We start from the raw sequence: 27,053 nt of genomic DNA on the forward strand, positions 1-27,053 counted from the left end.
TTTTGTTGCCTTCAAGATTCAATAAAAAACCAAGCTTTGTCATTTGGGTAACACTAAGCTGATCACTCAGTACGAAGAGGCTTCTCCGATCGTCAAACATAGCTGTACAAAACAAAACAGTATTCTGTACATAGCTTATTTAGTGAGATGCATCCATGGGCACAAGCCAACAGAAGTCAGCACAACAATTGCCAAATAAAATGCGCTGGACGTTCGAGATTACATATTTTTTTTAGACGTTATTAAGCCTAAAATCTGGGTCAACTAGATAAATATCTAAATGAAAGAGGAACAAGGTATTGCGATATCCTACATATTTTCTAATTTGTGTAACCCGTGAGATTGGGACAAAATGGATTTCATCAAACAGATATCAGTACAGGTAAGAGTAATGAGTAAGTAACCTACCGTGGTGTGCAGTGTTCGTGAGTCTCGGTTGGTACAGTTTCGTCGGTGTAAAAAACTCGTAGGCGCCAAACTGGGCCTCGTGAAGCAAATCGTGTGGTGCTTGGATCCGGCGGTATTTCACAATGGCTTGTTCATTCTGATGCCTCTTGTTCCTAATAATCGACAGACGGTGAAAATTTTCGTAATTTTTCTGGTCGTACCATAATACTGGCGGTTCTTTCGAAGCCGTTGGCGGGATTGTGATTCCTACATCGACCGGAATTTCGATACGAATTCTCTCAAAATTTTTAACCATCACCGGCCGGGATATACAGGTCGAAAGTCCAGTGAGCCCGTCTTTTCTTCGTTTTTTTAAGGTGGCTTTAACAGTTTTTTCCTTTGCAGGGACTATTTCGGACCATAATGATACATCGGAGTCGTCTTCATCAATGAAAAGTATAATCTTGCAACAATATTGGTTCACATCCATAGCATGTGCAATTTCGGATCCTTTTCAGAACCAGCACGTCTTTTCCTTATTCCATACCTATTGTATTGAAAATTGTATTACTTATTTTTACTTCTTAAACGTTCGATACATTTTAACCTGTGTTATAATATGAACATAAAAAATCATCACTCGAGACCAATTTTAAGTCAATTTATTTAACATTCTGATGCTGAGATGTGCTTGAAAATGATAGCAGGACAAAAACGCATATTTAATTCCATTATGACTGATATTACATGTAACAGAGGTCATTATGTTTTCAATGCCTCCACTAGGAGTCGAACCCGGGGCCTACAACTTACTAGTCTTACGCTCTACCAGGTTGACATACTCCCCCTTCAGGAAAGAACTCGTCCCTAGTTTTCCAAGGGTCATAGCGATTCCTTTGCAAGTATTGCGGAGTATATTTGTCAAATCTCCCGGGTCCCTACGTGTGCCCCAATGTAACAGAGACCTCTGGCTTACTAGTCTAACGCTCTAACGAATGAGCTAAAGAGAAATTCTCCCTAGCCGAGTCGGTAGGAAGTGACTAGTGGGCGACATACTTACTTCTATTTGATAAAGTGATTTTGATTCGGAAGCACACTTCGCGGGAATATTCACAATCCCTAAGCCAGAGGAAAGTCTTTCATCTCAAATAAATCATTCAATTTGCTTAAATGCTTAAATGTCCAACTAGTATATAGATAAGCAATATTGGATAATGTCTTAATACTGATCTGTAAGTCGTTTGTGTTTACTCTTTAGATCATTCGAAGCAATTTTTAATACAAAAGAAAAACAAACAATCCGGCATCTAAGTATATACAGAAATGTATAAAATGTTCAAAGTAACAAAGAATTCCAGTACGTTTGTTTTTACGTCAACTTTCTCTCAGGTGATAGAGCATCTTTGTGTAAACAAAGATTTCACGTGACAGAATCAAAGCTGTATATTCTGCTCTTAAAGAAAGAGCTGATGAAGAATCTTTGAGTTCTATTAAGCATTATTAACATTCAAACTTTGTTTCAAATTGACATTATAAGGATATCACTTTTATAATTACATTTAATTACGTTCGAGGTCTTGTCTTGAGTGATATTTCAACTGTTGTGTAGGTTTTATGCAAGGTCAGACTGATTCATATAAACTGTCGAAGTTATCGTATTGAGTCAGTTGCAGCAATAGGGTTTCATATTGAGAATGCTCACAATTGTATTTGCCTGTGGTCATGGCCCTACAATGACGTCGAGGTGGTCCAGTTGTAAGAACTGAGGCTATTTCTTGGCTAGGCGAGTTGGTGACGTAGGTCGTATATCTAGGTACAAACACAAGTTTATACACAAACTGGACCATGTACAGTATACATACATGTACATGTATATTTTCCATTGTTTTTCCCAAGCTATAACGCCATTGTCATAGGGGAGTTAGATGGGGGCTTCTATTATGTTACACAGCTCAGAGTTCACGTGGGAATTAATGAGACTGGCATGTTCACGTGTAGACTTTGGTCAGTGGGTAATGGCCACAGTGTAAATAAGGATAAGTGAGGGTCATTGATTACTTTATAGCTTCATGATCAGCAGCCATAACCAACGATAACACTGGGGAGATATTGATAAGGTTAAGGACATTGACCACTGGTCAGCATCTGCATCTTGGCAAATCAGGAAGCAGGAATCATGCAAGACAATAAAGATGTTTAAAGTTCTTAGCCTCATCCTAGCCAGTATAAAAAAAAACTCTTTTGAGTAGAAGACGTTCATTTTAGACAGATTTACTTTATCGAGCCATCACCATTCCCAGCCTCCAGCCTGTACATAAAAATACATTAAGTGTGATATCACTTTATCAATGTTTCGTTTCAATATGAATACAACGTTTCCATAATTACATAAATCATTTTATTTGGAGATGGCATAATTAAGAGGTAACAATTCTTGATAGTATTGATAAATCCAATGTACATTGGTAGGCTAGGGCTATTCACTACTCAATAATCCTTATGAGATTTTGTTTCGTTCTTTTGTCTAAAATTTTACATTACAATCTATTCTGTACGGGTTTACTTTATTCAATCAGGCTATGTAACGAATCAGGGCAAAACAAACTCTGAGGCTCTGCCAAGCCTGTACAGCTGTCCGACCCGACAATCTGGTTTTAATTTTGAGGTGTTTGGGTTTACCGGACCGCGTGTGACAAATGGGTTTTCCCCTAGAGACTCATGGCCTTGGATGGCTAACCTCTCAAGACTCAAGGCTCAAATACAGTACAGTCTGCATACTCCGTCTGTAACCCATACTCTAAGCTAAGGAAATCAACCACTGTGATATGAGGAACACTCAGATAAACAAGATATTCCTCTTTATTGCATATTTCCGCTAATTTCATATATGTATAAATGAAATATTACATAATTACTTAAAAACATCTTGCATAACTATCGATACTATGCAATTAAGTTGATTTCATCGTATTCACACAAGAGACTTATTGTTCTTGTCTTTGTTTTGACAAGGATGTTGACGATATAAATAATGTTTATGGAAATTTCTTGGAGAATAAATCAAATCAAATATGCCTAGCATTTTAAGGGTGTACAAAACATGTGACATCATATTTTATTTAATTCATTTGGAATATACAAAACAAGGACCCTTTCATTTGTTCTTATAACTCTTTTAATGTAACAATACAACACAACATGTTTCAAAATCAAAGATAATCTAGTGTTAACAATTAAATTGAATTAAGGAAAAGGATTTTCTCTTACATACATTTTATATTATTTTATGATTATCTTCATCTGAACTTACACGAACTACGGCGACAACAAAGTCGACATCAACCCAAAATCTGTGCCTAGAATCAGAAGACAGATCACAATGTTCCCAAAACACCATATGCGAAAGCAGTTTCTTTGAAGGGGTCAGTATAATAGACTGTATAGTCACTGAAGAGAAAGGCTCGGAGTCAAAATATTTAAATACAATTAATACATTCAACTCCGACTCGTTTAATAAATCTCATATGAAAAAAAGGTTTCTTAATATCTGTGTAGGAATTTCAAAATAACATTACATACAGGTGTATTATTTTTTGGCTAGATTGTCTTGTATTATTTTAAAATAAATAACAACAATGATGACGATTTCTGAGTTATTACCTGCCGACGTAAGAAACAGTGACGTCATTTTATGCAACGATAAGTAGGTGTGAAATGTACATAAATGAATGATAAATCAAATAATAATTGGCAAATATGATTCCGTTTTATATAAACAAGTAGTCAAACACACCATTTTGGCTATGACGTCAAACGAGATGGGCCTTCTTCAAGTTAGCTGTATACGAGCTTAAATGAAAACGTCGGATCAGCTTTATCAATCTCAAAATATCAAAGTATGAGATCTAGCAGTGTCTTGTTAATGTTAAATCGTTAAAGATTGATTATATTTAAAGTTAATTGATTTTTGGGTTGTTTTTTTTTTTTGGGGGGGGGGGGTTAATTTGCAGTTTCGCAAGCAACATTTATTACACATCTCATTCACTATCACAAAAATATAGATATCATTACACAGTGCATTCATTAGCTTTATTAAACGCAAGGCAATTGCCCCTATGAGCTTAACATTCAAATCATCGGGAACACATATACAGCACAGCCAAGAGGGTATGGGATCAACCCTACTGTAATGTGATAGGTTTCCCTTCCTCCTTTGGTTTGCGCATCCTAATAATACAGAACAATGTAAGAGTTATCGTTCTTGGATAAAAAAAAAATGTATTATGTTTACAAAAAGAGCATACAATACAGGCAGAACCTGACAAACTCGAGTTTGTAAAGCAATGGAAAATCACTGCACCACAGAATTGAGTAAACTACTTTTTATATACATGTTAGTAATTGAATGCATTGACCGTGTCCACTTTTTCTGTCCTGTGTTACATGTCAACAGACAAATATTTAGCTGGTATTGAAATCCTCCAGCTTAAAGGCTCTGTTTTTGTTTGCTACCTCAATCACAACTTCAGAGATCGTCCTTAATTCTAAGGTCTCTAACCCTTCTGTTAGATTTTCTACTTTTTGTTTGAAGCTGCATCTTGAATCATTCTCCAGCCAACTCTGAAGAATAGACACTTTCAGTAATGCAGGATTTCCATAGTGTTTGTGTTTTAGTTCATCCATTTTTACGCCTGTCAGATTCAATATACTGCCGAGCGCTGTCATTTGGCCAACAGTCAGCTGCTTACTCAAGATGAAGAGACTCTTTGACTCGTCAAACATTGCTGTACAAAACAAAACAGTATACGTTCTATGATAGCGTATTTGATGAATGAATCACTGGAGACAAGTCAAAAGAAATCAGCACCACAGGAATTACGCTGGACATATGCGATTACATTAATGAACAATCAAAATATGATAAAGCCAGAGATGAAAGTCAAATGAATATATACAAGTGAGAGAAAATAAGATATGGATCAGCACAGGGTTTTATTAAGAGAAAATTTAAATGCTGTAAAAAGATAAATAGTATTTTTAAAGCTTTTCATTCAATCATAAATGAAGATCATCTGTACGTTTCATGTCAGTTACAAAGAGTCGTGTAGTTAACACGCACANCCCCAAAAAAAAATAAATATAAAAAAAAAATATATATATCCTCATGAAGTGATACCCTACAAAATATCTTTGTTCTTGTGATAGGGACAACATGGAATTTATCAGAAACTAGTAGAGTTAAGAACAATCTTAGAAAATGCGAAAGTTTTGAGATATTTACTATTATTTCAAAACAGTTTGTATGACTATACCTACAATATGATTTTTAACATACCACAATGTTCAGTTCTGAGCGAAGGTCTTCTCGGTTTGTTCAGATTCGTCCCTGTAAAATACTTGTGGGCGCCAAAATGGGCCTGGTGAAGTAAGTCATTTTGTTCTTGAACTCGGCGGTATTGCACAATGGCTTGTTCATTCTGATGACTGTTGTTCCTGCTTATCGACAGGCGGTGAAAATTTTCGTAACTTTCATGGTCGTAACTCAGTACTCGTGGGTCTCTCAAAGCCGATGGTGAGATTATGATTCCTACATTTTCCGGAATCTCGATACGAATGTTCTCCAGGTTTTTCACCATCACAGTCGGGGATCTACATACCCTAAGTACAATGAGTTTCTCTTCTTCTTCTCGTTTTTGAAAAGTTTTTTCAACAATATCTTCTTCTGCAGGAACTATTTCGGACCATAATGATACATCAGAGTCGTCTTTTTCAATGAAAAGTAAAATCTTGCAACGATGGTAGTTCATATCCATAGCGTGTGCTATTTTTGGGCCGACGTCCCTTTGATAATCTGTACGTCTTCTCCCAACACCATACCTGTTATATATAAAAAGTTGAATTATTTTAACTTTAAATTTCTAAACAAAAATTGAAAATTTCATTACCTGTTAAGCATTGTTTAAAATTTGTACCAAATTTTAAACTTTCATAATTCCAGACCAAGTTTTATGGCATTTTATTTAACATTCTAATCTTTAGAAGTGCTTTAAACGGGTTACAGCACAAACATGAAGAAATGGCATACTCAATCCCAACATAACTGATATCACATGTTAACATACCCGCTAAATGTGTCCACTTCTATTTGATAAAGTGCTTTCGACTCTGAAACGCACTGCACGGGAATGTCCACAATCTCTAACCCTTTCTCGTCACAGTGGAATACAAAAGTTTCCAGGGGAGAGTCATCCATCTCAAATAATTCATCCAATTTAAACGTGAGAGCCGCTTTGTGCCTCAATTTGTTCTCATTGGTATGAATATAGGCAATATTGGATAATGCCGCTATATCCGATTTATCTGTAAGTCGTTTTTTCTTACTCTTTGGATCAATCGAAACAGTCTATAATACAAAAGAGAAATAATCAACTTGATGTTAAACTATAAAAAGCAGTGGATATATTGTTAAATTTCGTAATAATATCGAGTGACAAAGTTTGCACGTAAATTATCTTTAGTTCTTTGACCACAAATATTTTATAAATTCACAATTCCCAGCGAAGAAGATAAGTCTTTCGTTTCAACACCAACATTGCAAATATTCAAAGCGATGATGTACCTATCCTTAAACAAATAGTTGATGTTCAATAACATCAGCATCATTCCTCCACAATAATGATATAATATGGGGATTGTTTATGGTAATTACAATAAATGCTGTTTGTAAGGTAACATGAATTCTTTTAACCTGTCAGAATGTTCGTATCCAAGCATTTGCAGCTCTCATGTTGATGTGTTCGATCGATTTGCTGCATATGGTCGCAATATGGTAAAACCTAGACACATGGTTAAAATGAAATAACTTACATTTAATTGCTTTTTGAATGTGACAATTATATTCCATTAAATAGTTAAGATGTATACTTACACTGACTTTGACTTGTGTTGTTGTTGAAACTGATCCCTGAGGGAAAGTGATAATTTCATCTGCAGAGAGAATATTTTTGTAAACAGTCTCCTTCTCTGGATCCAAAGACACATTATCATATATACGACTTGACGTCAGACATATGGAAGCAATGCTAAGGTCTGTGAGGTTTATTTCCAAGGTTTTAGATCCAACCTGCAACAGAACAATAAATGATAACAATAATGCGTAGGATGAATTTTCGCGTTTGTAAAGATTGATAGCATTTTACAAGTATCTTGTCAACACAAAAAAAAAATGTTTTGCCCATTTTGCTGTATTGTAAGGGTTTTAATTTATTTAATTAATTTATGTTATGTTATTTATTTATTTATATATTGCTTTATCTATTTTCGTTTTTTACGTGATTACCCCTATCAAATTTAGCAACAGATACAGCACGCTGAAAATGAATGACACTATATCTACTGTCGTATCGTCGGTCTAGGAATCATAAGTAATGCTAGGACAAAAAATGCTGAAATCTAAATTGGTTTGGATTACATTTGAAAGCAAAGGGGGGGGGTCGTAAAATACAGTTATCTGATTGCGATTATCAATTGATTGATTTTCATGACTAATTATTGCTGTCCAATAATGCATATGTTTATTTAGCTGTATTACGTATTTATTTATTATAATTGATTTTTGTCTTGTTATCGTACACATTATAAACACACAAACATGCAGCCAAATTGAATAACAAATTGCATCAACAAAATAAGAGAAAAAGTGATTCAACCTTCTTTTCCAACGAAATCTTCGTCCAGTTTCCGTCCTTTTTGATGTGTAATGTATACACCACCCGGTTTCTGATCACACGAAGTCGGAATTGCAGCTTTATGGATCCCTGGTCATGCTTTAAAACTGATTTTTCATATGGTTTTTCTGTCTTCTTTATGGGGACAAACATTTTTGGGAAGTCGTAGTTGTCTTCCTCTTCTTGATCATTTAATACATCAGCCGGTAGATCTGTGATGCTGATATCGTACGTGGTGGACTCGAATGTATCTTGGTCACTCTCAATCAACTTTGTCGGAGGTTCGGCCTGCCGCCGTGCATTGTCCCAGGGTTTAATCTCCACTCGCGCTTTTCTTTAAAAATCAATAACATCACATTATGTAGATTTACATTAACCGATTTTTTTTAATTCGAATTTATATATATATAAATATAAATATTGTAAAAGAATGTATATGTACATGTAACTGTTTTGTTTCACTGTGTCTTGAAAAAGGAGCGGATCGCTCCGAAAATTTGACAACCTAAACTTGTCCACACTGTTGGAATCACTGCTTTGCCCCATATATATATAATATAAGAAGAAAATATTTCAACAACGAGTCTTTAGTATTTTCATCTCTTATAGGAGATTTTTTCACACTGTTTATGTTGTATAGGTCGACTTATGCGGGAATACCCTGCAGAAACGTGAATTTTCTTATGTGACCTTTACTGCGGGACACGAAAGCAACAAAAACAAATATGGTTATTCGTTCGTACGGATAATTTATCTGCTTTTATATTATATATATGTATATATAGTTGTGCATGTTTCATTTGCCCTGTTTAGAAATTTTAGCAAAAACTACTGTGTTTGTTATTTCAAAATACATTAGAATTTACAACAGATAAAAATGTTATTGTGAAAATCTTAAAAACTTACTTTATTTCTTTCGGATATTCACTGAAGTCTCTGAAAGTCAATGCGTAAGAGGAATGAGAAGATAGAGAATTATCACCGCACACTTTGTTATATTCGAGACGACCAATGTTTGGCCCCGTAATAGATGTTTATCATTTTGTTTTCTGATTGGGAGCACGGAATAAGATGTTTGTGGCAGCCTTATTGCACATTTTATATCTGTCTATCATTATTTCATTCTTTTAAAATTGCCTTTGTCGTGTTGGCAGTCATATTGCCTATAAATTTCAAATGAAAGCAGGAATTGCTTAAATAATTTACAAATTAAATTGACACGGTATCGTCGATACGAAATGACAATAACAGGAATTATACAGAAGACTTGATGAAGGCTCCAATAGACGTGTGGCGAAATCAAAATGGAACGAAAGAAGGAGTTATATTCAACAACAACGTCTAATCGCAAATATAACTGTATTAGCGCTTTAACATCGTTATCAATCGCTGTTTTGATTAGTCGGATAAACAAATTACATTAAGTTTTATTGAAATAAAAAAATACAACTTTGTTAAATTGTACTACTTACTTGTCCTTTTCCATTGTTCTTGAGTTAGTTTCTCCTGGTCTTCTCCTTCATAGATAAACTGAGGGAAGAGCAGGGACGCAAATGACAAAATAGTTCAGTTAATCTCCATTTTCAATACTTGATGTATTAACACTAAGCTTAATGATAATTAAACTTGTTTATGTGATATCTTTGAACCCTGCAGATCGGAGTTGAGCGAATGCAACCTGCACTCGCCCACAGTATGTCGTATCGGACGACTAATGTGGGATTACCCTGTGGAATCGGGGGCTTTCTTCTGTGACCCTTACTAAAGGACACCAAAGCAACAGAAACAAATACGGTGCATCTATTGACCTTTCAGCTGTACATTGGTGACACGAATGGGTTGATATTTCGTTGTCGACATCGCGTGACCGGGCAGGGGGTGGCATGCTATCGAGTCGAGGTTAGGACACTTCAGCATGATAAATGACATTCGACTGGATCCAACGTCCATGAACTCTACCTCAATAAGAGTTTAGCTGTTGCAAAGACGTAAACCCTCTAACAACAAAGCCTTTTATTTCAAGAATCGAAAAGAACCAGACTGTAAATGTATAGCTCAGTCTACAATGTTCTGTACAATTTAACTTTATTCTAATAATGATTGTTTCTAATGCTAAGGGAGACATAAGTATCGGTGGACTGATCTAAAATGGTATGAATGGAAGAACATTAGTAGCATGTAAGTACATACATGTATATATATATACAATGCTTTCTCCTCTTTAGAGGTTCATCAGGGGAACTGTGTATATATATATATATATATGAATATGTATCTACGTTACCCAAACACACACTGGAACGTATTCGAGTGCGGTTTTATACTATTCGCCGTAGCAGGCCATTTTCCAATAGTTCCGCCATTTTATTTAGAAGTGATGTGTTGACTGTATTACATCCGAGGATACTTCTTGTAGCTACATGTATTTACCTGTTCTGGGGTAAAAAGTAATAAGCGGAAACTCCCGAAGACTCCCGAATATTTGTTGTTGCTGGCACTACGGTGTGTATTGTATTACGTCGTAATGTACGTCCGCTTTATATATTGTTACGAGGTATTACGTCACAATGTATTTTTCGTGATACGTAATCGATATTTCGAGGTAATAATTCACACTTGCGGCTTCATCACTGAAAATCTTATCTTAATGACTCGATACTTACATATTTGTTTTCTCTTTGAACACTTGCCAAAAAATATCACACGCAGGTATTACATACATTTACTATCACAGACGGATATAGAACATGTATACCACACACTGGTATTTAATTTCACAAACAGGTATTACACATGTATTAACATAAATACAGTATTAAACACACATAATAAAACCTGAAGGTGCTGTGATTGGTTAAAACCTTGGGAACATATTTCCACGCCACTACAGGTACTACTTTTATTTATTATATAACATGATACATTTTATGTTCTTTTAAATGAATATTTGAAATGTTTATTTTGTCAGTATTATTTTCATTTCACTTAAAACTGTTCATTATTGAAAAAACAATCTTGAACTACTTTGCACTGCGCAGAACAAATACTATGATTGGAGTACTTTGGTTCTGACCTTTTTAGAGTCAGCTAATAACACACAATTGTGTTGAAGCGTTTTGTTCAAATTATGAATGTTAAGTGATGAATAGAATCGTACATTCGTGTCCATGTCCACTCGCCAAAAGACACGTGTTACATAAAATAATTGAACTCGTTTGATTAATCCGTTATGACATGGACACGAATATTAGATCCTCAATGTAATTATTTAAAAATATTTATTTCAAATTCAACATTTTCTCAATCTAGTGGGATTTATCCAACATAGTACAGTACCAGCTGTTAACTATTTCTCGACTGAGTCTAATCATATACATGTGTAGACAATGATTTAGTGTAATGATTACATTAGGGGTATTGATAGAGGACATGCTTACAGCGGAGGAGCTACATTGTTTTATTATTGTTCATTAAAGCATGACTGCCAACTAGGGACGCTTATTGTTTTAAAGTGTGTACACATTGAATTTAACTTAAGTATGGTTCCAAAACTATTAACACACTATTGAACATTGATTTATTATCCCGTTAAATTGCATTTCAAGACTATATATAGATTTATCGACCGATAAAAGATTTTAAAAATCTCCTTCCTGATATAAAGGACATAGAGTTAAACTGCGCGTATTTGAAATACATGTATATTCAAATATTCCAAATATACTGATTTCTATTAAAGACTCACAATAAAACTCAATCAATCCACTTCAAAATCCATTTTCTACGTCTTAAGTAACATCAATTATTATATCTGAAATCCGTTATATACACCTTCTTCAAAACATATGTCAGGTACATTTCAACAATCATTTTCTTCTCCTAAAACATTAGTCGATACACTTCAAATCCATTATCCATGTCTTCAAAAACATTAATCAAAACACTTCACTTCCATTATCTACGCCTTCAAAAACATAAGTCAGTTCACTTCAAGATTAATTATCAATGCCTTAAATTCATATGTCAGTACATTTCAACATTCATTTTCTTCGCCTTAAAAACCACAAGTCAGTACATTTTAAATTCGTTATCTACCCCTTCCTAAACATAAACCAGTACGTTTCAAAATGCATTATCTACTTCTTCAAAAACATTAGTCAATACAATTTAAATCCATTACTCATGTCTTCAACAACATAATTCAGTACACTTCAAAATCTATAATCTACGTCTTCAAAAACATGAGAGTTAAAACGCTTAAAATTCATTGACAACGTCTTCAAAAACAAACACAGTTCATTTCAAAGTTCATTATTTACATCTTTAACTGCATAAGTAAATCAAAACAAAACAAAACGCAAGAGCGTATTGAAATAAGGTGTTAATTAATCCTACCTTTGAACAGCTGATACTAATTAAATCCTGTATTTACATTTGTTAGATACCCTCATGCCGTGCTTGTCACCTGTAATATAGCATGTATTGTGCATTACATACGCATTATGTAGTTTATCTTACAGATCTGTAGAACAAAAGCTTAACCGTGTGTGTTATATATAAACTATGACGAAATTTAAAAGATATAGGGAATTTAATTTAGGGAAAACCTGCGTAAAAAGAGTGTGGTAAAGGTAATATACTATAATGATATAAGTACAAAATGAAAATAAATGTTACTCAAAAACTATTAAAATCATTTTAACACCTGATCGAAGTCATTGAACATAAAATTAGTGAGTATATTTTGTGAAATAAAAAGCGAAGACAGATGTTATAGAAATACTTAATTGCCAGTAAACAACATATGTGTTGAGTTCGGAGGCAAGGGCTATTTGTTTTGGAGACTTTAAATATAATTATATGGACAAACTGTGTCCATCTTTTGAGTCTTGATGGTCTGTTTTCCCCCTTCATAGCCAGCAAACTCCTTGCCAAATCCTTTAATTTCATTTCATTGCCAGATGTATATATGTGTTGTCTGTAAATAACATTACAATTATGGACCATGTCGATCGTATATAACCTTCAGAATATTAAATGAGAGAGAGAGATAGTGTAAACCTCTTTACATAAGTCACTTATTTCCATCGTTACATACAGCGGAGCATTCATGGACAACTTACCTCTACGCTGGAAGAGAAGGTTTACGTTTTCGATTTTCTGGTCATAAACTTTGCCTTTTCTTATGATAACGTCCCTGCTTTTCCATCTTCGGTTTCAGCACGTCGCAGTGGAATCCATATTCAATGTTTTGAAAATAACGATTTCAGTGAAAAATGCCGAATGTTAAAGAAAAAACCTACAGCAAAGGTGTTCGACACATCAGACTTTCGTGAAATGCAAGATCATAAAGGCAGTGTTCAAGTTTTATTATCGCCACCATGAACTCGTAAGGAAATTATATTATTACCCAGCTTCATCAATTTTCTGTTCAAATTACGATTTTATTCACACTTAAGTAATCTCCTTAAACATTATTGGAATATTCTGTTATAGAACCTTGAAAGCTGTATAGTTTGCCGGAAGGATTTATATCTCCGAATATACAATTATATGTAAAGATTTGAGTGCGCGCGTGTGTTCGTGCGTGCGTGCGTGTTACCGTGTACGTTAATTTTCGTAGGTACCCTGTGTATAGATACATTGTCCGCATTCAGGATTTACTGTGTTAGTATTTTTTCCGTGAAATTCCTGCCTAACGTTTTATGTTAAGCTAACCTTTAGTTGATCCGGAACCGGGACGACAATAGTATTATTTTATCTATGTGTCGTGTTTAAACAATTCACCTGTCATAACAAGTCACTGATGACTCACCAGGACACCTTATACCTAATTATATACTCATATATATGTATGTGTGTGTGTGCCTACCAAGTGTACTCAATGGCGTTGGATTTCAAATAAATACAATCTACGTACATGCCACATGTGCCACCCTGTAATTTGTATATATTACCCCTATAATATACAACAGTACACAATGCTCACACCTCATCTGTAAGTTCGTTTGATGTTAATCTATCAATAGGAAATATATCTTCATCATTTCAATGACATCTTATTTCTTCACTTTTGTATCGTTTTAAATATATATTGGATATTTTTTGGTAAAATAAACTTGTTTTCTGGACAGATGGATCTTGCCTGTCAGGATAAATATAATAAGACTGAATTCCAGAGGAGATCATGTTCTTGTTTAAATATCATGAAAAAATACATGTTATGTTTCTGTGGTTCAAATGTAAATACAGATAGAAAAATGACGTCAATTGGGTGTCTTACATCAGAGTCAATGTATATTTTCTCTTAAATCCTCGTACTAAATGCATCGGCATTTTTTTTTCAATGATTTAAGTTTGAAACAATATCAGTTAAACATGTAATTGATAGCAAGCCTTCTTTTTTCATGAGATACTTTCAAGGATATTTTGTATGCTAAAATACCGAGGGCTTCCGAGGAAGTCTTCCAATCCAGTATAGATTATACTTCGGGAGTAACAAAAACCAAGTTCAATTCATTTAAAGACGTCAAATACATACCTGTATGTAAACACTCAGGTGCTTCCCAACGAAAGGTTTGTAGCATATATCAAATAATTTGTCTATAAAATACTGTATTTACAGGTATAGCGAAATATATTATAAACGTAAAATAATATGATACATCTGAAACTGAGCTTTGTATTTACAGGTTATACGAGTATGCCAAATAATTATTTAAGTATAATAATTGTACTGATTTGTTTTTACATAACTGAGATTATCATATATTTTTATATAATACCTGACACTATAGATATATTGTATAACACAGATAATGATACTTATATTTATAGTGCACTAAAGTGATGATACATGATATATATTATAATATTCATGGATGTTGTTAATTACACTATTATAGTGCAACATAACATGAATATATGAAAAACACTGTAGTATTGTTGCTTAACAGGGATAGATTAATGTATTTACATAGTGAGTGACAATATGAAAGTGCTACATAACGGAAATTATGTTGTTAATTCATATGCAAGTAGTAAGAGACAGTTTAGTAAGGTTACATAACAGAGATTATTATATTTACTTATGTAGTAAGTGTCACAAACGTTATGTACATACAGGAATTATTTTATGAATTTATATAATTAGTGGCACTATACAGAGATACACAGTTCACGTAACCTTAAGAGGGTCTGTGTATTGTTTCTACGTTATGTACAAAACAACAGTGTAAAAATTAATATGGAGATACAAAGGTTATGAAACTTAGTTATAATTGGACAACGATCTTACTTTTGTTACATTTACATAATAACATTTGTTCGATAGGGCTAATCTAACCAAACCAAACAATAACCAAACTACTATAAAAAGACTCAGTTAAATGGCATCAGTTCAATACAAAAAATAAATAATTCCTCGAGCTATGTCGTCAAGTGCTTTTTCACGAATAAAATGTCTTATTTGAAAGCGATCATAAAAGGAAATCAGAACATATCTTATAAAACGCAGATTGATCAGTTAAGGAATAAATAAGACAATATATATCCAATCAATGAAATCAATCAACAACCAATTTCCTAAGCTTACGTACGTATATCTTTAAGGAAGTTTGTGTAACGCTATTGTTATAAGGAGACAAAGCTCTTATCACATAGACCGCAGCGCTCTGTCGTTTGCACGAATGGGCAAACATGGGCCAGTTATTTAAGACAATGAATATAGGTCTGCATAGGTCTTTGTTGCAACAAAACGCACGATTTGATAAGATTGTAAGTAAAACAAAGATATGCGTTAACGTCAGGTCATGTGTAATGTTAATTAAAACAAACCTGCTACTGATATTTGCTAAATACAATGACCAGTTGTATCGGCAGTCTCTCCTCCACTTTTGGAAAACATGTCATCGTTAACTGGCGAAATAACTCTGAAAAATAATACTTACATATACTTTGAACGTAAGCGCTTTTTCGCTTCAAGTATTTCGCTAAATTGTGGTTGAGCTTATTGAGGTTTTTAGATATAATTTCCTATGGCATATTGCGACTGCGGATATCGATCAATGCGCTAGCATATAAAAAAAACGATAATATGTTTAAATTCAATTCCGCTCAAATAAGTCCTTTTACACTTAGGTAACAATGTTTATTGTACACTGTATAATCTATCTTTCAGTGAATGGGGAAAGCATTTGAGATGTGGCGACAGAAATGGGAAGCAAGCCAAGCAGGTAACATCTAACTTAACATTGTTATGCAAATTCCTGTATTTCAAAATTGGTCTCGACGATTTCGACATAACGAAGTTGAAATGTAGTTGAACTAAAATGTTATAAATGTAAATTGGTATTACAATTTGTAAATTATTATCACTGTGACTCTTGCACCTGTATATCAATTAGTTTAGTCACCTTGTGCATTTGATTGAATACCTTTAAATCGGGGGAAAAGTAAAAATGAAATCGATAGATTATAGAGATAATGTTGGCATTCGTTTTCTTGTTATTTGGGAGACTTCAACACACAATTATACAGTTATAAACTTGATAAACATATGTATCCACACATCTTTAGTACAAAAGCGGTTATCTCCCTTGGCTCTACAGACTCGTGTGCATCGTGGGATTTGCTATCTTGCACAACAATCCAACAACGTCACGTCAACAATATTGCAAATAGTGTCATATCTGATATAGGTGAGATATGTATATATTCTGTAAGAATACAAAATAAATAATTCACTAATGTCTATGTAGTAAAAGGTTAAAAACCGTTAGGGAGTATATGGCATCAAAGTATGACCCCGTATTGTAGTTTATGTACATGTACCCCCTACGTCCCTTTAGTACATTTAGGATTACTTTCATTAACCAGGAAGCCATACATGTAGTTAACATTATAGATATTTCACTTCTAAACTGAAATATATTTTAACAATGAATATTGCATAAATGAATGCGAGTTTAGAACTGATTTTCTCCTAATGGCTGCTACGATTCTTTTATGAATGTAAACACACAGATAAACAGAATTGGTCTGTTATGGCTGCCGTTGGTTAAATGGTACGTCTTTTCATCCAACAAGAAAGTTGTTGTATCTACATTGTGTTTGTCTGTACTCCATAATCACTGGTCGCGCGTGTATTACGTGAGAACATGTTACAATGATAAGAACATCGTTGGTAAGGTATATGTATAAGATGAAGATCAGGGACTTGCAGTCATCTATTTTGGCAACATTTTAGAATCCAAGTGAAACATCGACCAGACTTCTCTATATTCCCAAAAAGTTTTTTATTCTATTATATTCCGTCAAAACATTTAACAAATAATGAACAAGAGCTGACTGAAATCTTGGATTTTGTTTTAATTTGTAACCCTTACCAACAATTTCTCAAAGCGTTCATTGGGTTTTTCCCTGTGAATTGGCATTTGGAGATACTGATGTTAGCATTGAACTACTGCACTTGAGATCCACGGGAGACCATTAGGTCAACTAGACAAAGGTTGTTTCAATGCAGCGCATTATCTCTATCAACCAAGTACTAGATTGTATTTTTGAAAGAGGGACATTTGTAATTAAAGCGACCATAAACTAGCTTGATGATGATCTTACACTGACTGTCATAGCGAAATTCTAAAATCTAGTTTTGCACATATTATCTCTCAATTTGAATATGTAAAATAAAAAATATAATTATTTCTGTCCACAGTCTGAATGAAAGCTCCTTTTCAAGTATTGCAGACCACAAAATGGCAGAGTAAGTAAACACAATATCTAACAGTTCGATTATATGATTTTATATAAACACGTCCTCTTCGGAAGTTCGATAGTGCTGAATAAGAAGCAGACACATTTAACACTGCGTAGAAAATTACTCTGCAATCCCTGTTCAAAACAATGGACAAAAATTCTTCCACAAACTGTTACGGTGAAAGTATCGTTTATTGAAATAGCGTTGTGATCACCGAGTCCATGGTTTTGTCTCATTCATTTTAACAGATCAACTGAAAAATGATATTGCTAAGAATTTTTTTAGTATTCTATCCATCTTTGACCTGGCACCCCGAAAAAAAGAACCTAAAAATGGTTAGTTGCTTAACATCATACGAAGTTTCGGATAATCGAGAGGCCACTTAAACGAACTTGTACTGAAGATGTCTTCACAACATGAACTAAATATAATTGAAACCTTTTGCCGTGAAACTTTATTGAATGTGACAAAATCCAATATGTTTTACAAGTTTTACGTACAGTTTATAATGACACTGTCGAAACGAAAAAGACGTGGAAAACGCAAAAATCGTGGACAGGTGGTGACGTCATCATTACTTAAACTCCAATTATCTAGCAAATGAAATGTTTAATATGATATCTTATTTCTTTATATCCCAGCTCGATTGCGTACCAAAACATTATTCTGGTGAAAACAAAACCATGGGACTCCCAAAAAAGGAAAGATCAGTTTCCTACAGAAGAGGTTACAGGTGATAAAATGACTTTCGAAACAACAATAATCGATGTTGAGATCACACATCCTACACTGACCGAGAAGGAATGTACAGAGAAGGACATATTTCCTATGCCTTACGTCAACCTCGACAACGACAAGGAGCAGGAGTTTTACACACTGAAGAACTCCAGTGGTCAAATAGTGGTATCTGTTGAACCTAGAATTCCTAAACGAAACGCAATATTTACCTTCCATGTCAAACGGAAAGGGAAACAATCATGGGATCAACATCACGTTAAAAAGAAGGTACTTGTGTAACGTACGACTTTAAACTGTCTGAACGGTTTTTGTTGTTGTTGTTTGCATTAGATCTAGTTCCCATTTGAAATTCAATAGTTCATATTAGTTGTGCAATATAATCGCTAATGATCGATTGCAATTGGTCAATAAACATCAGTTAAGACTTTGCTCCTTGTATTATGAAAAAAAAAATTGCATATTATGTGAATGTATATTCAAATGAAAATGAATACATTTGACACGTCTAACTAACGACATTACTAAAGACATAGAATAAAACATCACTAGCAGCTGTAATCTTAATTTGAAGTGTAAACTAGTAATTATCGGTATCATTAGAAACTGATATTTTTTCGTCGAAGCTGTTTAGTGCGCACATATCGGTGTCATAACGCCTCAGTTACATGTTTTAGAAATTAGTCCTCTTTCGAAAACAAAAGTGACATATATGTTTTGCTTTCTCAGTCTATTCTGGAGGCACAATCCCATACATCTTGGTATCATTGCAGATTTCAGCAAATGTAAGGTGCACATATTCCAGAGCTATTATATCTATGATAACCTTTTGAGGAATAAACTCTTCAGGTGTGGCATCATTTGAAATGATCTAAGTAGTTTTCCGAAAAAAGTTAATGCGTACGAATCAGTGCTATAACAACTCGGTCAAATGATTTCGAAGTTCGAGTTTCAGAACAACAAGATTGGAATGTACATTTTGCATCCTCAGTCCTTTCCAGAGTGAAAACCCAATAAGTCATGTCATCATTGGAATGACCATTCCAGCCACTTCCACAAACAAATGTGTAGTGCGCGTTTCTCAGAGCTATATCACCCCGGGTATACATATTAAGTAAACAAATGGGTAATGAAGAATCGAGAAAAATGTACGCTATTTTTTGTAAATTAGCACTTTTCAAATTGTAGAAAGGAGAGATGACTGTGTTTATAGAAACAGAACAACTTGATATTGACACCGTGTTTATAACATCACAACTTGAGGTCCAGACTGTTGAAGTCACTCGAGCCGGCTGTGCGAAAAAACTTGATCCTAATGACGAGAACATGAAGATTGAATTTCAACCCGAGTCTGTGAGAAGTACCATGGAAGTCACAATCGAGGTCTGTAAACACTACTATTCCAAAAAAGGGAATATATATTTTAATTCTTGCAAAAAATGTGAAAAGTCATGACTACCAAATAGTTTAATGTGAACCAACCGGGTTGACGAAACCGTTGATATGACAAAAGTAAATAATTTAGAACTCTTATCAAATCATGTTCGTGTTAAACCGTGACCACCGCTATGTCATAATGCTTGAAGCATAACTTCATCTTAGCCAAATAACTGTGATGTCAGAATTAAGACAATGGAAAGTATGCCATGGTATGAACGTTGCATTGAAGAAGATAAACATGGAGGTAAGATGGCTTTGTTGAAGACAAATTATACTCAAAGAATATTCATCGTCATGCTAAAAAGAGATTTTGAGTTGGTTTCTAGTCTCGTGTTATAAACCTCAAAATATAGTGAACGTGCATTATGACGTTAAAAAATACACACCTAGTGACGTCACCGGCAACATACAAACTGGAATCGTCGAGAGTATTATGTACTTGCGCAATATAATTACATTGATTGATTGTACCTTCAGAAACATTTTTCTAAAGGCCTGTGTTAAAGTAAAACAAAGCTTGGACACACGCATGACTGTACATAGATAACAGGCTTAAACTCATTCGTACCTCTACTGCGCAAAGGAGGTAACATTCCTTTATATATGGCAAGTTTTTATTCTAAATTGTAGTTCAACCATTTTAAACAAATTTTGACAAACTTTTCATCACTAAACAGATAAAAATTGTAGTTGACTTTCATTCATTATTTTGCAAATGATAGTGAATTGCATACACTTCTAAAATTTTTGAACCCCTTGTTTCTTTAAGCGATTGTTAAAGTAGCATTGCTGCGTGTTTAAATCGCAATTAAACAGAAAATAGAACAATTTCGTTTATTATGCGGAGAAACAACATTTAATTCCTTTAACTGTGCCGGGAATTTTCGTCAAAATAGATTATAAAAAGCTTCAGAAAAACGTCGATAATAATTATTACTTAGCAAACTTACTTCGTATACCAACATTACTTTGTATGATATAAGTACTGCTCGAAAGAGTGCAGTACCTTTGTTGTCAAGCGAAGCTACAGGACAGCAGAGTGTACTTCAGGGGATCTTAAAGGTACGAACATTGGTCTTTTAGGTTACCTCTCTTGATGATATCGTAAAGGTAACGAAACTGGGAAAACTGTTTGGTAAAAACCACGGTATACTGGGAATCTCTGACATGGTGAACGTGACACACGAAGGAAACTTCCTGCTACCTGTCAACCTAACATTAGCCATGCAGCCTCTACAACCCCAGCCTGTCGATGAACTGCCCGCTTCACTCGTCTTGTATGTTGAGGACGATACAATCCAAGAGCTGGAACAAGCGACGGTAGAACAAATTGCTGACAACCTTTTCACCATTTCGACGAATCACTTTTGTCCGTAAGTATTTTTAATTCGGGTTTTTTCACATTTATTCCCAGTACTTTAACATGCTACAATGTACAAGCACATCCTCACCTCTTTTCAAAACAAAACTAGCCATTTAGGATCCATCGAAAATACTTTGTCCAATAGTGTTGTTATACAGAAGAAGTTAAGATGTCATAATAATTGAACTTTGTATTACAAAAACGCGTTTACCTATTTCAGGTAATAGGATTGTGTCGCCATTTCTCAGTAGAATTTATTCCAATTTTGTAGTTATATTGCTTTGAAGTAACATTTTCTGCCACAAAAAAAATATAGGTTGTCAGAATTTTAAGGATTTTAAATGGAAATTTATGTAAAAAGGAGTGAATTTTGAAAAGAAATATGAAACACACAATTTTTTCCAAAATAATGTCAATAAAAATGATACTAACATAGATTAGTATTGCATTGATGTATATCAATTTCATAAATACTGAAATTGTGTAAAATTAATTATTTATAAACCGATTAAAAATTGATATTTTGTAATAAAACCATATACACATAGTAATTGCATGCAAGAGTTATCGTTCTTGAAAAACTTCACAGTAGTGAAATAGGTAAAATGGACACATGTGACTCATTGATTAAAAAACAACTGAATTAATGCCTGGATTGCTTTGCAATACTTTAATATTGAAAGAACACACTGTTCTGTCAATAATAATCATACAATATTCATCACTTTAATATTAAACATTAGATTATGCGGAAATTGTGATACTGTCTCCCTACATTGGATTTTCAACTAGGGATGTACTTCCTATTTCCGTTTCACAATACACTCCTATGATCTTAATCTTTCTTATCAAAAACTTTGACAGAAAATATCAATTTCGTATGTTGTATCAATCAACCGCTTCGTAGTGTATGAACATTTAACTATAATAAATATGTATATATATATTTCAGGGTAGTATGTGTAAGACTGAGACCAACTGTCCGTCGGTTTCACGCGGAAAAAGCTCTCAGATATGTTTACGATCTCGACGATCCAAGGTGTAACATCTTACTGTTTTCCAAAAAAGATGGAAAATTACTACTCCTTCGCTCAGAAATAGTGTCTGAAGATGAAAGGTTGAAAAAGGAGCAGGAAAGAACGACTGGAATGGGCATGAATTTGCTGCCGACTTGCACGTCACCAACAATACGATTGAAAAATATGGACAGAGTGAGAATTTCTTTGGCTAATCATATGTTCCTAAAGTTCGCGACTGGTATCCCGCTGGCAGGGCGCTTTATCGTGTTTGACCGGCATAATAATGATAGCTCCCTCTCATTTCATGTTGAAGAAAACAAAGAGTTTGGAGCTGGAAGCATGGCTACACTGGAATATGACTTAGACAGTGGTCGGAATCGAAGGTCACTTCACAAAGCAACGTTCAATGCTTTGAAAGAAATGACAAATCAAAAAAATCCTACCTTGTCAAGACATTGTTCGCAAGACACCTTAAGTACAAATCCAGGATTGCAAACAACATATTACACACGGCAAGTATCTGATTCTTCTAGGTATAGAACTTCCACTGAAACGTCTGCCGGAATTGCGTCTGTACGTGATGATGTCACTCCCTCTTCGTCAGCTACTGACGTAAAAGAGGGAAAAGCGATCAGTCTCAATCTTCCAGACATGAAGCTAGACTTGTTGCCATCCCGATTACCTGAAAACTCTCCACAAACCGGAAACACCAAATTACCAAAACATGTGACAAAAAACAAACCCCAGGTTCTTCCCGGTGCGGTTAAAGAAGAAAAAGACGTCTCTAAAACAGGAACAAGACCGGCTTCTACCGGAGATAAGGATTCATGTTCAGGTAAGTTATTTATTATTAACAAACATGTCGCTGTCTTACAGATTATTTTATCGCAATGTTATGTAGCTCGTATATGATAAAGAACAAGTCCTCTAAATATTTTCTTAATTCTATTGCAAACGAGACTGTGTATCTTTCCAATAGACATGGACTCTGCTATATGATAAATGGTAAATTTCTGCTTATTTTCCAGGATCAAAGAAAGTCTGAAAATTCCAAAGATGACAAAACAAGAAATGGAAAGTTTAAATGATCACCAGAATTATTATAGCACATATGGTAAACCCAGCGACCCGTTCATTTAAATGTATAAGTAAACTTCAATTATACCACACAAATCTGGTCAGCAGCCTACATCAAAGGCGTAAACTTTATAGGCTATTTTTAACTGTTTAACGCATAGCAATGACCCTAGTACGGCACTAACACTTCAAAATATCAATTAACAGAGGGCGCCATATTATTGTTTTCTCCGTCATAAATAAAAATAAAATATTGACGACAAATATTGCATGGATACGAAACAATTGTCCGGAAAGATGATCTAATGTTCAACTCTGAACATTTCTATATCAATATATGACCTTTTGAATCATATTTCTTATTATATACAGAAATATTTAGCAAATTGTCAGACACACAACTCTCAACGTATTATATGTCATCTTTAAATTAAATAATAAAAAAATCTGTGACTTATAAATAAACACAATGTGTTTTGTTGAACACCTTATGTTCTCTGTCCTTAAACGCAGCTCGAGATCAACATCATACGTTCAATTTTCAAATATAATAAATGAGAATTATGTTGTTGTTTTTTTGTGATATCTCTCTTATGATATGTTGAACAATGTAGTACATATTGTTCCAAACTGAACGCGATTCTAGCATACGTCTTCTCCCTTGTAAAATAATTTTTATATTTGTTGAGGCTCGTACACAAAAGAAACGATATAGTTAGTTCTACTTTATGTTAAATAAAACAGATAAACTCCAGTGTTTTCGAGAGAAAAAAATCGGTTTGGAGCTTCAAAGTGTAAATTTGATTAAATTGTTTGGTCTACACAGTAAAACAACTTAGGTTACCAATGCTGCACTACATGTTGAAGACACTTGCATACATAAAATGTGGAGTTATTCACCAAAAAGACTGAGGATATCAATGATAAAACTTGTCGGTGTTTTATGTTGCAGGAAAGACTGAGGAACTCAATGATAACATTGTCTGTGTCTTATGTTACAGGAAAGACTGAGGAACCCAATGATAACATTGTCTCTGTCTTATGTTACAGGAAAGACTGAGGAACTCAATGATAACCTTGTCGGTGTTTTATGTTACAGGAAAGACTGAGGATATCAATGATAACATTGTATGTGTCTTATGTTACAGGAAAGACTGAGGAACTCAATGCTAACATTGTCTGTGCCTTATGTTACAGGAAAGACTGAGGAACTCAATGATAACATTGTCTGTGTCTTATGTTACAGGAAAGACTGAGGAACTCAATGATAACATTGTCTGTGTCTTATGTTACAGGAAAGACTGAGGAACTCAATGATAACATTGTCTGTGTCTTATGTTACAGGAAAGACTGAGGAACTCAATGATAACATTGTCTGTGTCTTATGTTACAGGAAAGACTGAGGAACTCAATGATAACATTGTCTGTGTCTTATGTTACAGGAAAGACTGAGGAACTCAATGATAACATTGTCTGTGTCTTATGTTACAGGAAAGACTGAGGAACTCAATGATAACATTGTCTGTGTCTTATGTTACAGGAAAGACTGAGGAACTCAATGATAACATTGTCTGTGTCTTATGTTACAGGAAAGACTGAGGAACTCAATGATAACATTGTCTGTGTCTTATGTTACAGGAAAGACTGAGGAACTCAATGATAACATTGTCTGTGTCTTATGTTACAGGAAAGACTGAGGAACTCAATGATAACATTGTCTGTGTCTTATGTTACAGGAAAGACTGAGGAACTCAATGATAACATTGTCTGTGTCTTATGTTACAGGAAAGACTGAGGAACTCAATGATAACATTGTCTGTGTCTTATGTTACAGGAAAGACTGAGGAACTCAATGATAACATTGTCTGTGTCTTATGTTACAGGAAAGACTGAGGAACTCAATGATAACATTGTCTGTGTCTTATGTTACAGGAAAGACTGAGGAACTCAATGATAACATTGTCTGTGTCTTATGTTACAGGAAAGACTGAGGAACTCAATGATAACATTGTCTGTGTCTTATGTTACAGGAAAGACTGAGGAACTCAATGATAACATTGTCTGTGTCTTATGTTACAGGAAAGACTGAGGAACTCAATGATAACCTTGGCTGTGGCTTATGTTACAGGAATGACTGAGGAACTCAATGATAACATTGTCTGTGTCTTATGTTACAGGAATGACTGAGGAACTCAATGCTAACATTGTCTGTGTCTTATGTTACAGGAATGACTGAGGAACTCAATGCTAACATTGTCTGTGCCTTATGTTACAGGAATGACTGAGGAACTCAATGCTAACATTGTCTGTGCCTTATGTTACAGGAAAGACTGAGGAACTCAATGATAACCTTGTCTGTGTCTTATGTTACAGAGGTATTCAGTGAGAGAAGCTTGACTCTCCTTGCAAGGCAGATACCAGACCATGAATACACTTCCATGGCCACTTTTTTAGGGATATCTATGGTTGTTGCGGACAGGTTAATGCAGTCCCTCCCAAACACTCAGGACAGAAATCAGTTGAAGCTGAGGCTTCTGATACACTGGCTACAAAACGAAAGCACCAACCCTTCCAAAAGACTTCAAACATTAACTGTTGCATTACAAGATATCGATCAGAAAGGCTTGGCAGAAAAGGTTGAGGAAGCTTTCAACAACAACAGGCCTTTTAGACCATAAATAGTTTCGTTTTAACATATTGAGAAACATAATTACAGAAACTATAAAACGTAGATATCACCTTTTATGATCTAGTTGAAGTATTGTTGTTTGTGAATGTTCGTTCTGTAGGCCTGATTAGATGTCGACCCTAGTAACAGATAGCCGTCGTAACATCGTAATTTTAAAGAAGTTTGCGTGATTAGATGTCGACCCTAGTAACAGATAGCAGTCGTAACATCCTAATTTTAAAGAAGTTTGCCTGATTAAATGTCGACCCTAGTAACAGATAGCCGTCGTAACATCGTAACTTTACAGAAGTTTGCCTGATTAGATGTCGACCTTAGTAACAGACAACAGTAGTAACATCGTAACTTTACAGAAGTTTGCCTGATTAGATGTCGACCCTAGTAACAGATAGCCGTCGTAACATCGTAACTTTACAGAAGCTTGCCTGATTAGATGTCAACCCTAGTAACAGATAGCAGTCGTAACATCGTAACTTTACAGAAGCTTGCCTGATTAGATGTCAACCCTAGTAACAGATAGCAGTCGTAACATCGTAACTTTATAGAAGTTTGCCTGATTAGATGTCGACCCTAGTAACAGATAGCAGTCGTAACATCGTAACTTTACAGAAGTTTGCCTGATTAGATGTCGACCATAGTAACAGATAGCAGTCGTAACATCATAACTTTACAGAAGTTTGCCTGATTAGATGTCGACCCTAGTAACAGATAGCAGTCATAACATCGTAACTTTACAGAAGTTTGCCTGGTTAGATGTCGACCCTAATTACAGATAGCAGTCGTAACATCGTAACTTTAAAGCTGTATGCCTGATTAGATGTCAACCCTAGTAACAGATAGCCGTCGTAACATCGTAACTTTA

The 27,053-nt window shown here is 34.6% G+C and overlaps 2 protein-coding genes across 3 annotated transcripts; one reads left to right on the forward strand and one right to left on the reverse strand.

Moving 5' to 3' along the window:
- Positions 1 to 4,379: 4,379 nt before the first annotated feature.
- On the reverse strand, positions 4,380 to 12,586 carry LOC110447010. Of its 2 annotated transcripts, none has more exons than XM_021492392.1 (8): positions 12,510 to 12,586; positions 9,587 to 9,644; positions 9,021 to 9,050; positions 8,097 to 8,448; positions 7,316 to 7,510; positions 6,510 to 6,790; positions 5,723 to 6,264; positions 4,380 to 5,171 (listed from the first exon to the last, which is right to left on the reverse strand). In XM_021492392.1, exons 2-8 carry the CDS (start codon positions 9,598 to 9,600, stop codon positions 4,849 to 4,851), a joined length of 1,737 nt encoding a protein of 578 aa, XP_021348067.1. In that variant the 5' UTR covers positions 9,601 to 9,644; positions 12,510 to 12,586; the 3' UTR covers positions 4,380 to 4,848. The 2 variants fall into 2 exon arrangements, with proteins under 2 accessions (XP_021348067.1, XP_021348066.1); XM_021492391.1 differs by having other exon boundaries at positions 12,547 to 12,582.
- Positions 12,587 to 14,623: 2,037 nt separating this feature from the next.
- On the forward strand, positions 14,624 to 26,234 carry LOC110447011. The gene is made up of 8 exons (XM_021492393.1): positions 14,624 to 14,690; positions 16,294 to 16,348; positions 17,830 to 17,877; positions 18,513 to 18,876; positions 19,870 to 19,989; positions 21,130 to 21,419; positions 22,362 to 23,263; positions 25,879 to 26,234. The coding sequence occupies exons 2-8, from the start codon at positions 16,329 to 16,331 to the stop codon at positions 26,181 to 26,183; spliced, it is 2,049 nt and encodes a 682-aa protein (XP_021348068.1). The 5' UTR covers positions 14,624 to 14,690; positions 16,294 to 16,328; the 3' UTR covers positions 26,184 to 26,234.
- The last annotated feature ends 819 nt before the right edge of the window (positions 26,235 to 27,053 follow it).

This window comes from Mizuhopecten yessoensis, unplaced genomic scaffold, assembly GCF_002113885.1.
Source record: "Mizuhopecten yessoensis strain PY_sf001 unplaced genomic scaffold, ASM211388v2 scaffold3111, whole genome shotgun sequence".
Lineage (NCBI taxonomy): Eukaryota > Metazoa > Mollusca > Bivalvia > Pectinida > Pectinidae > Mizuhopecten > Mizuhopecten yessoensis.

Excerpts from the sequence above, each read along its gene's own strand:
- LOC110447010 (XM_021492392.1), bottom strand. Across the intron at positions 8,449-9,020 it reads GAATATCCGAAAGAAATAAA|AAAAGCGCGAGTGGAGATTA; the intron begins GTAAGTTTTTAA and ends TGATTTTTAAAG. Across the intron at positions 7,511-8,096 it reads AGATTTCGTTGGAAAAGAAG|GTTGGATCTAAAACCTTGGA; the intron begins GTTGAATCACTT and ends GTTCTGTTGCAG.
- LOC110447011 (XM_021492393.1), top strand. The coding sequence starts at position 16,329 with ATGGGAAGCAAGCCAAGCAG. Across the intron at positions 21,420-22,361 it reads TCGACGAATCACTTTTGTCC|GGTAGTATGTGTAAGACTGA; the intron begins GTAAGTATTTTT and ends TATATATTTCAG. Across the intron at positions 23,264-25,878 it reads AGATAAGGATTCATGTTCAG|AGGTATTCAGTGAGAGAAGC; the intron begins GTAAGTTATTTA and ends CTTATGTTACAG.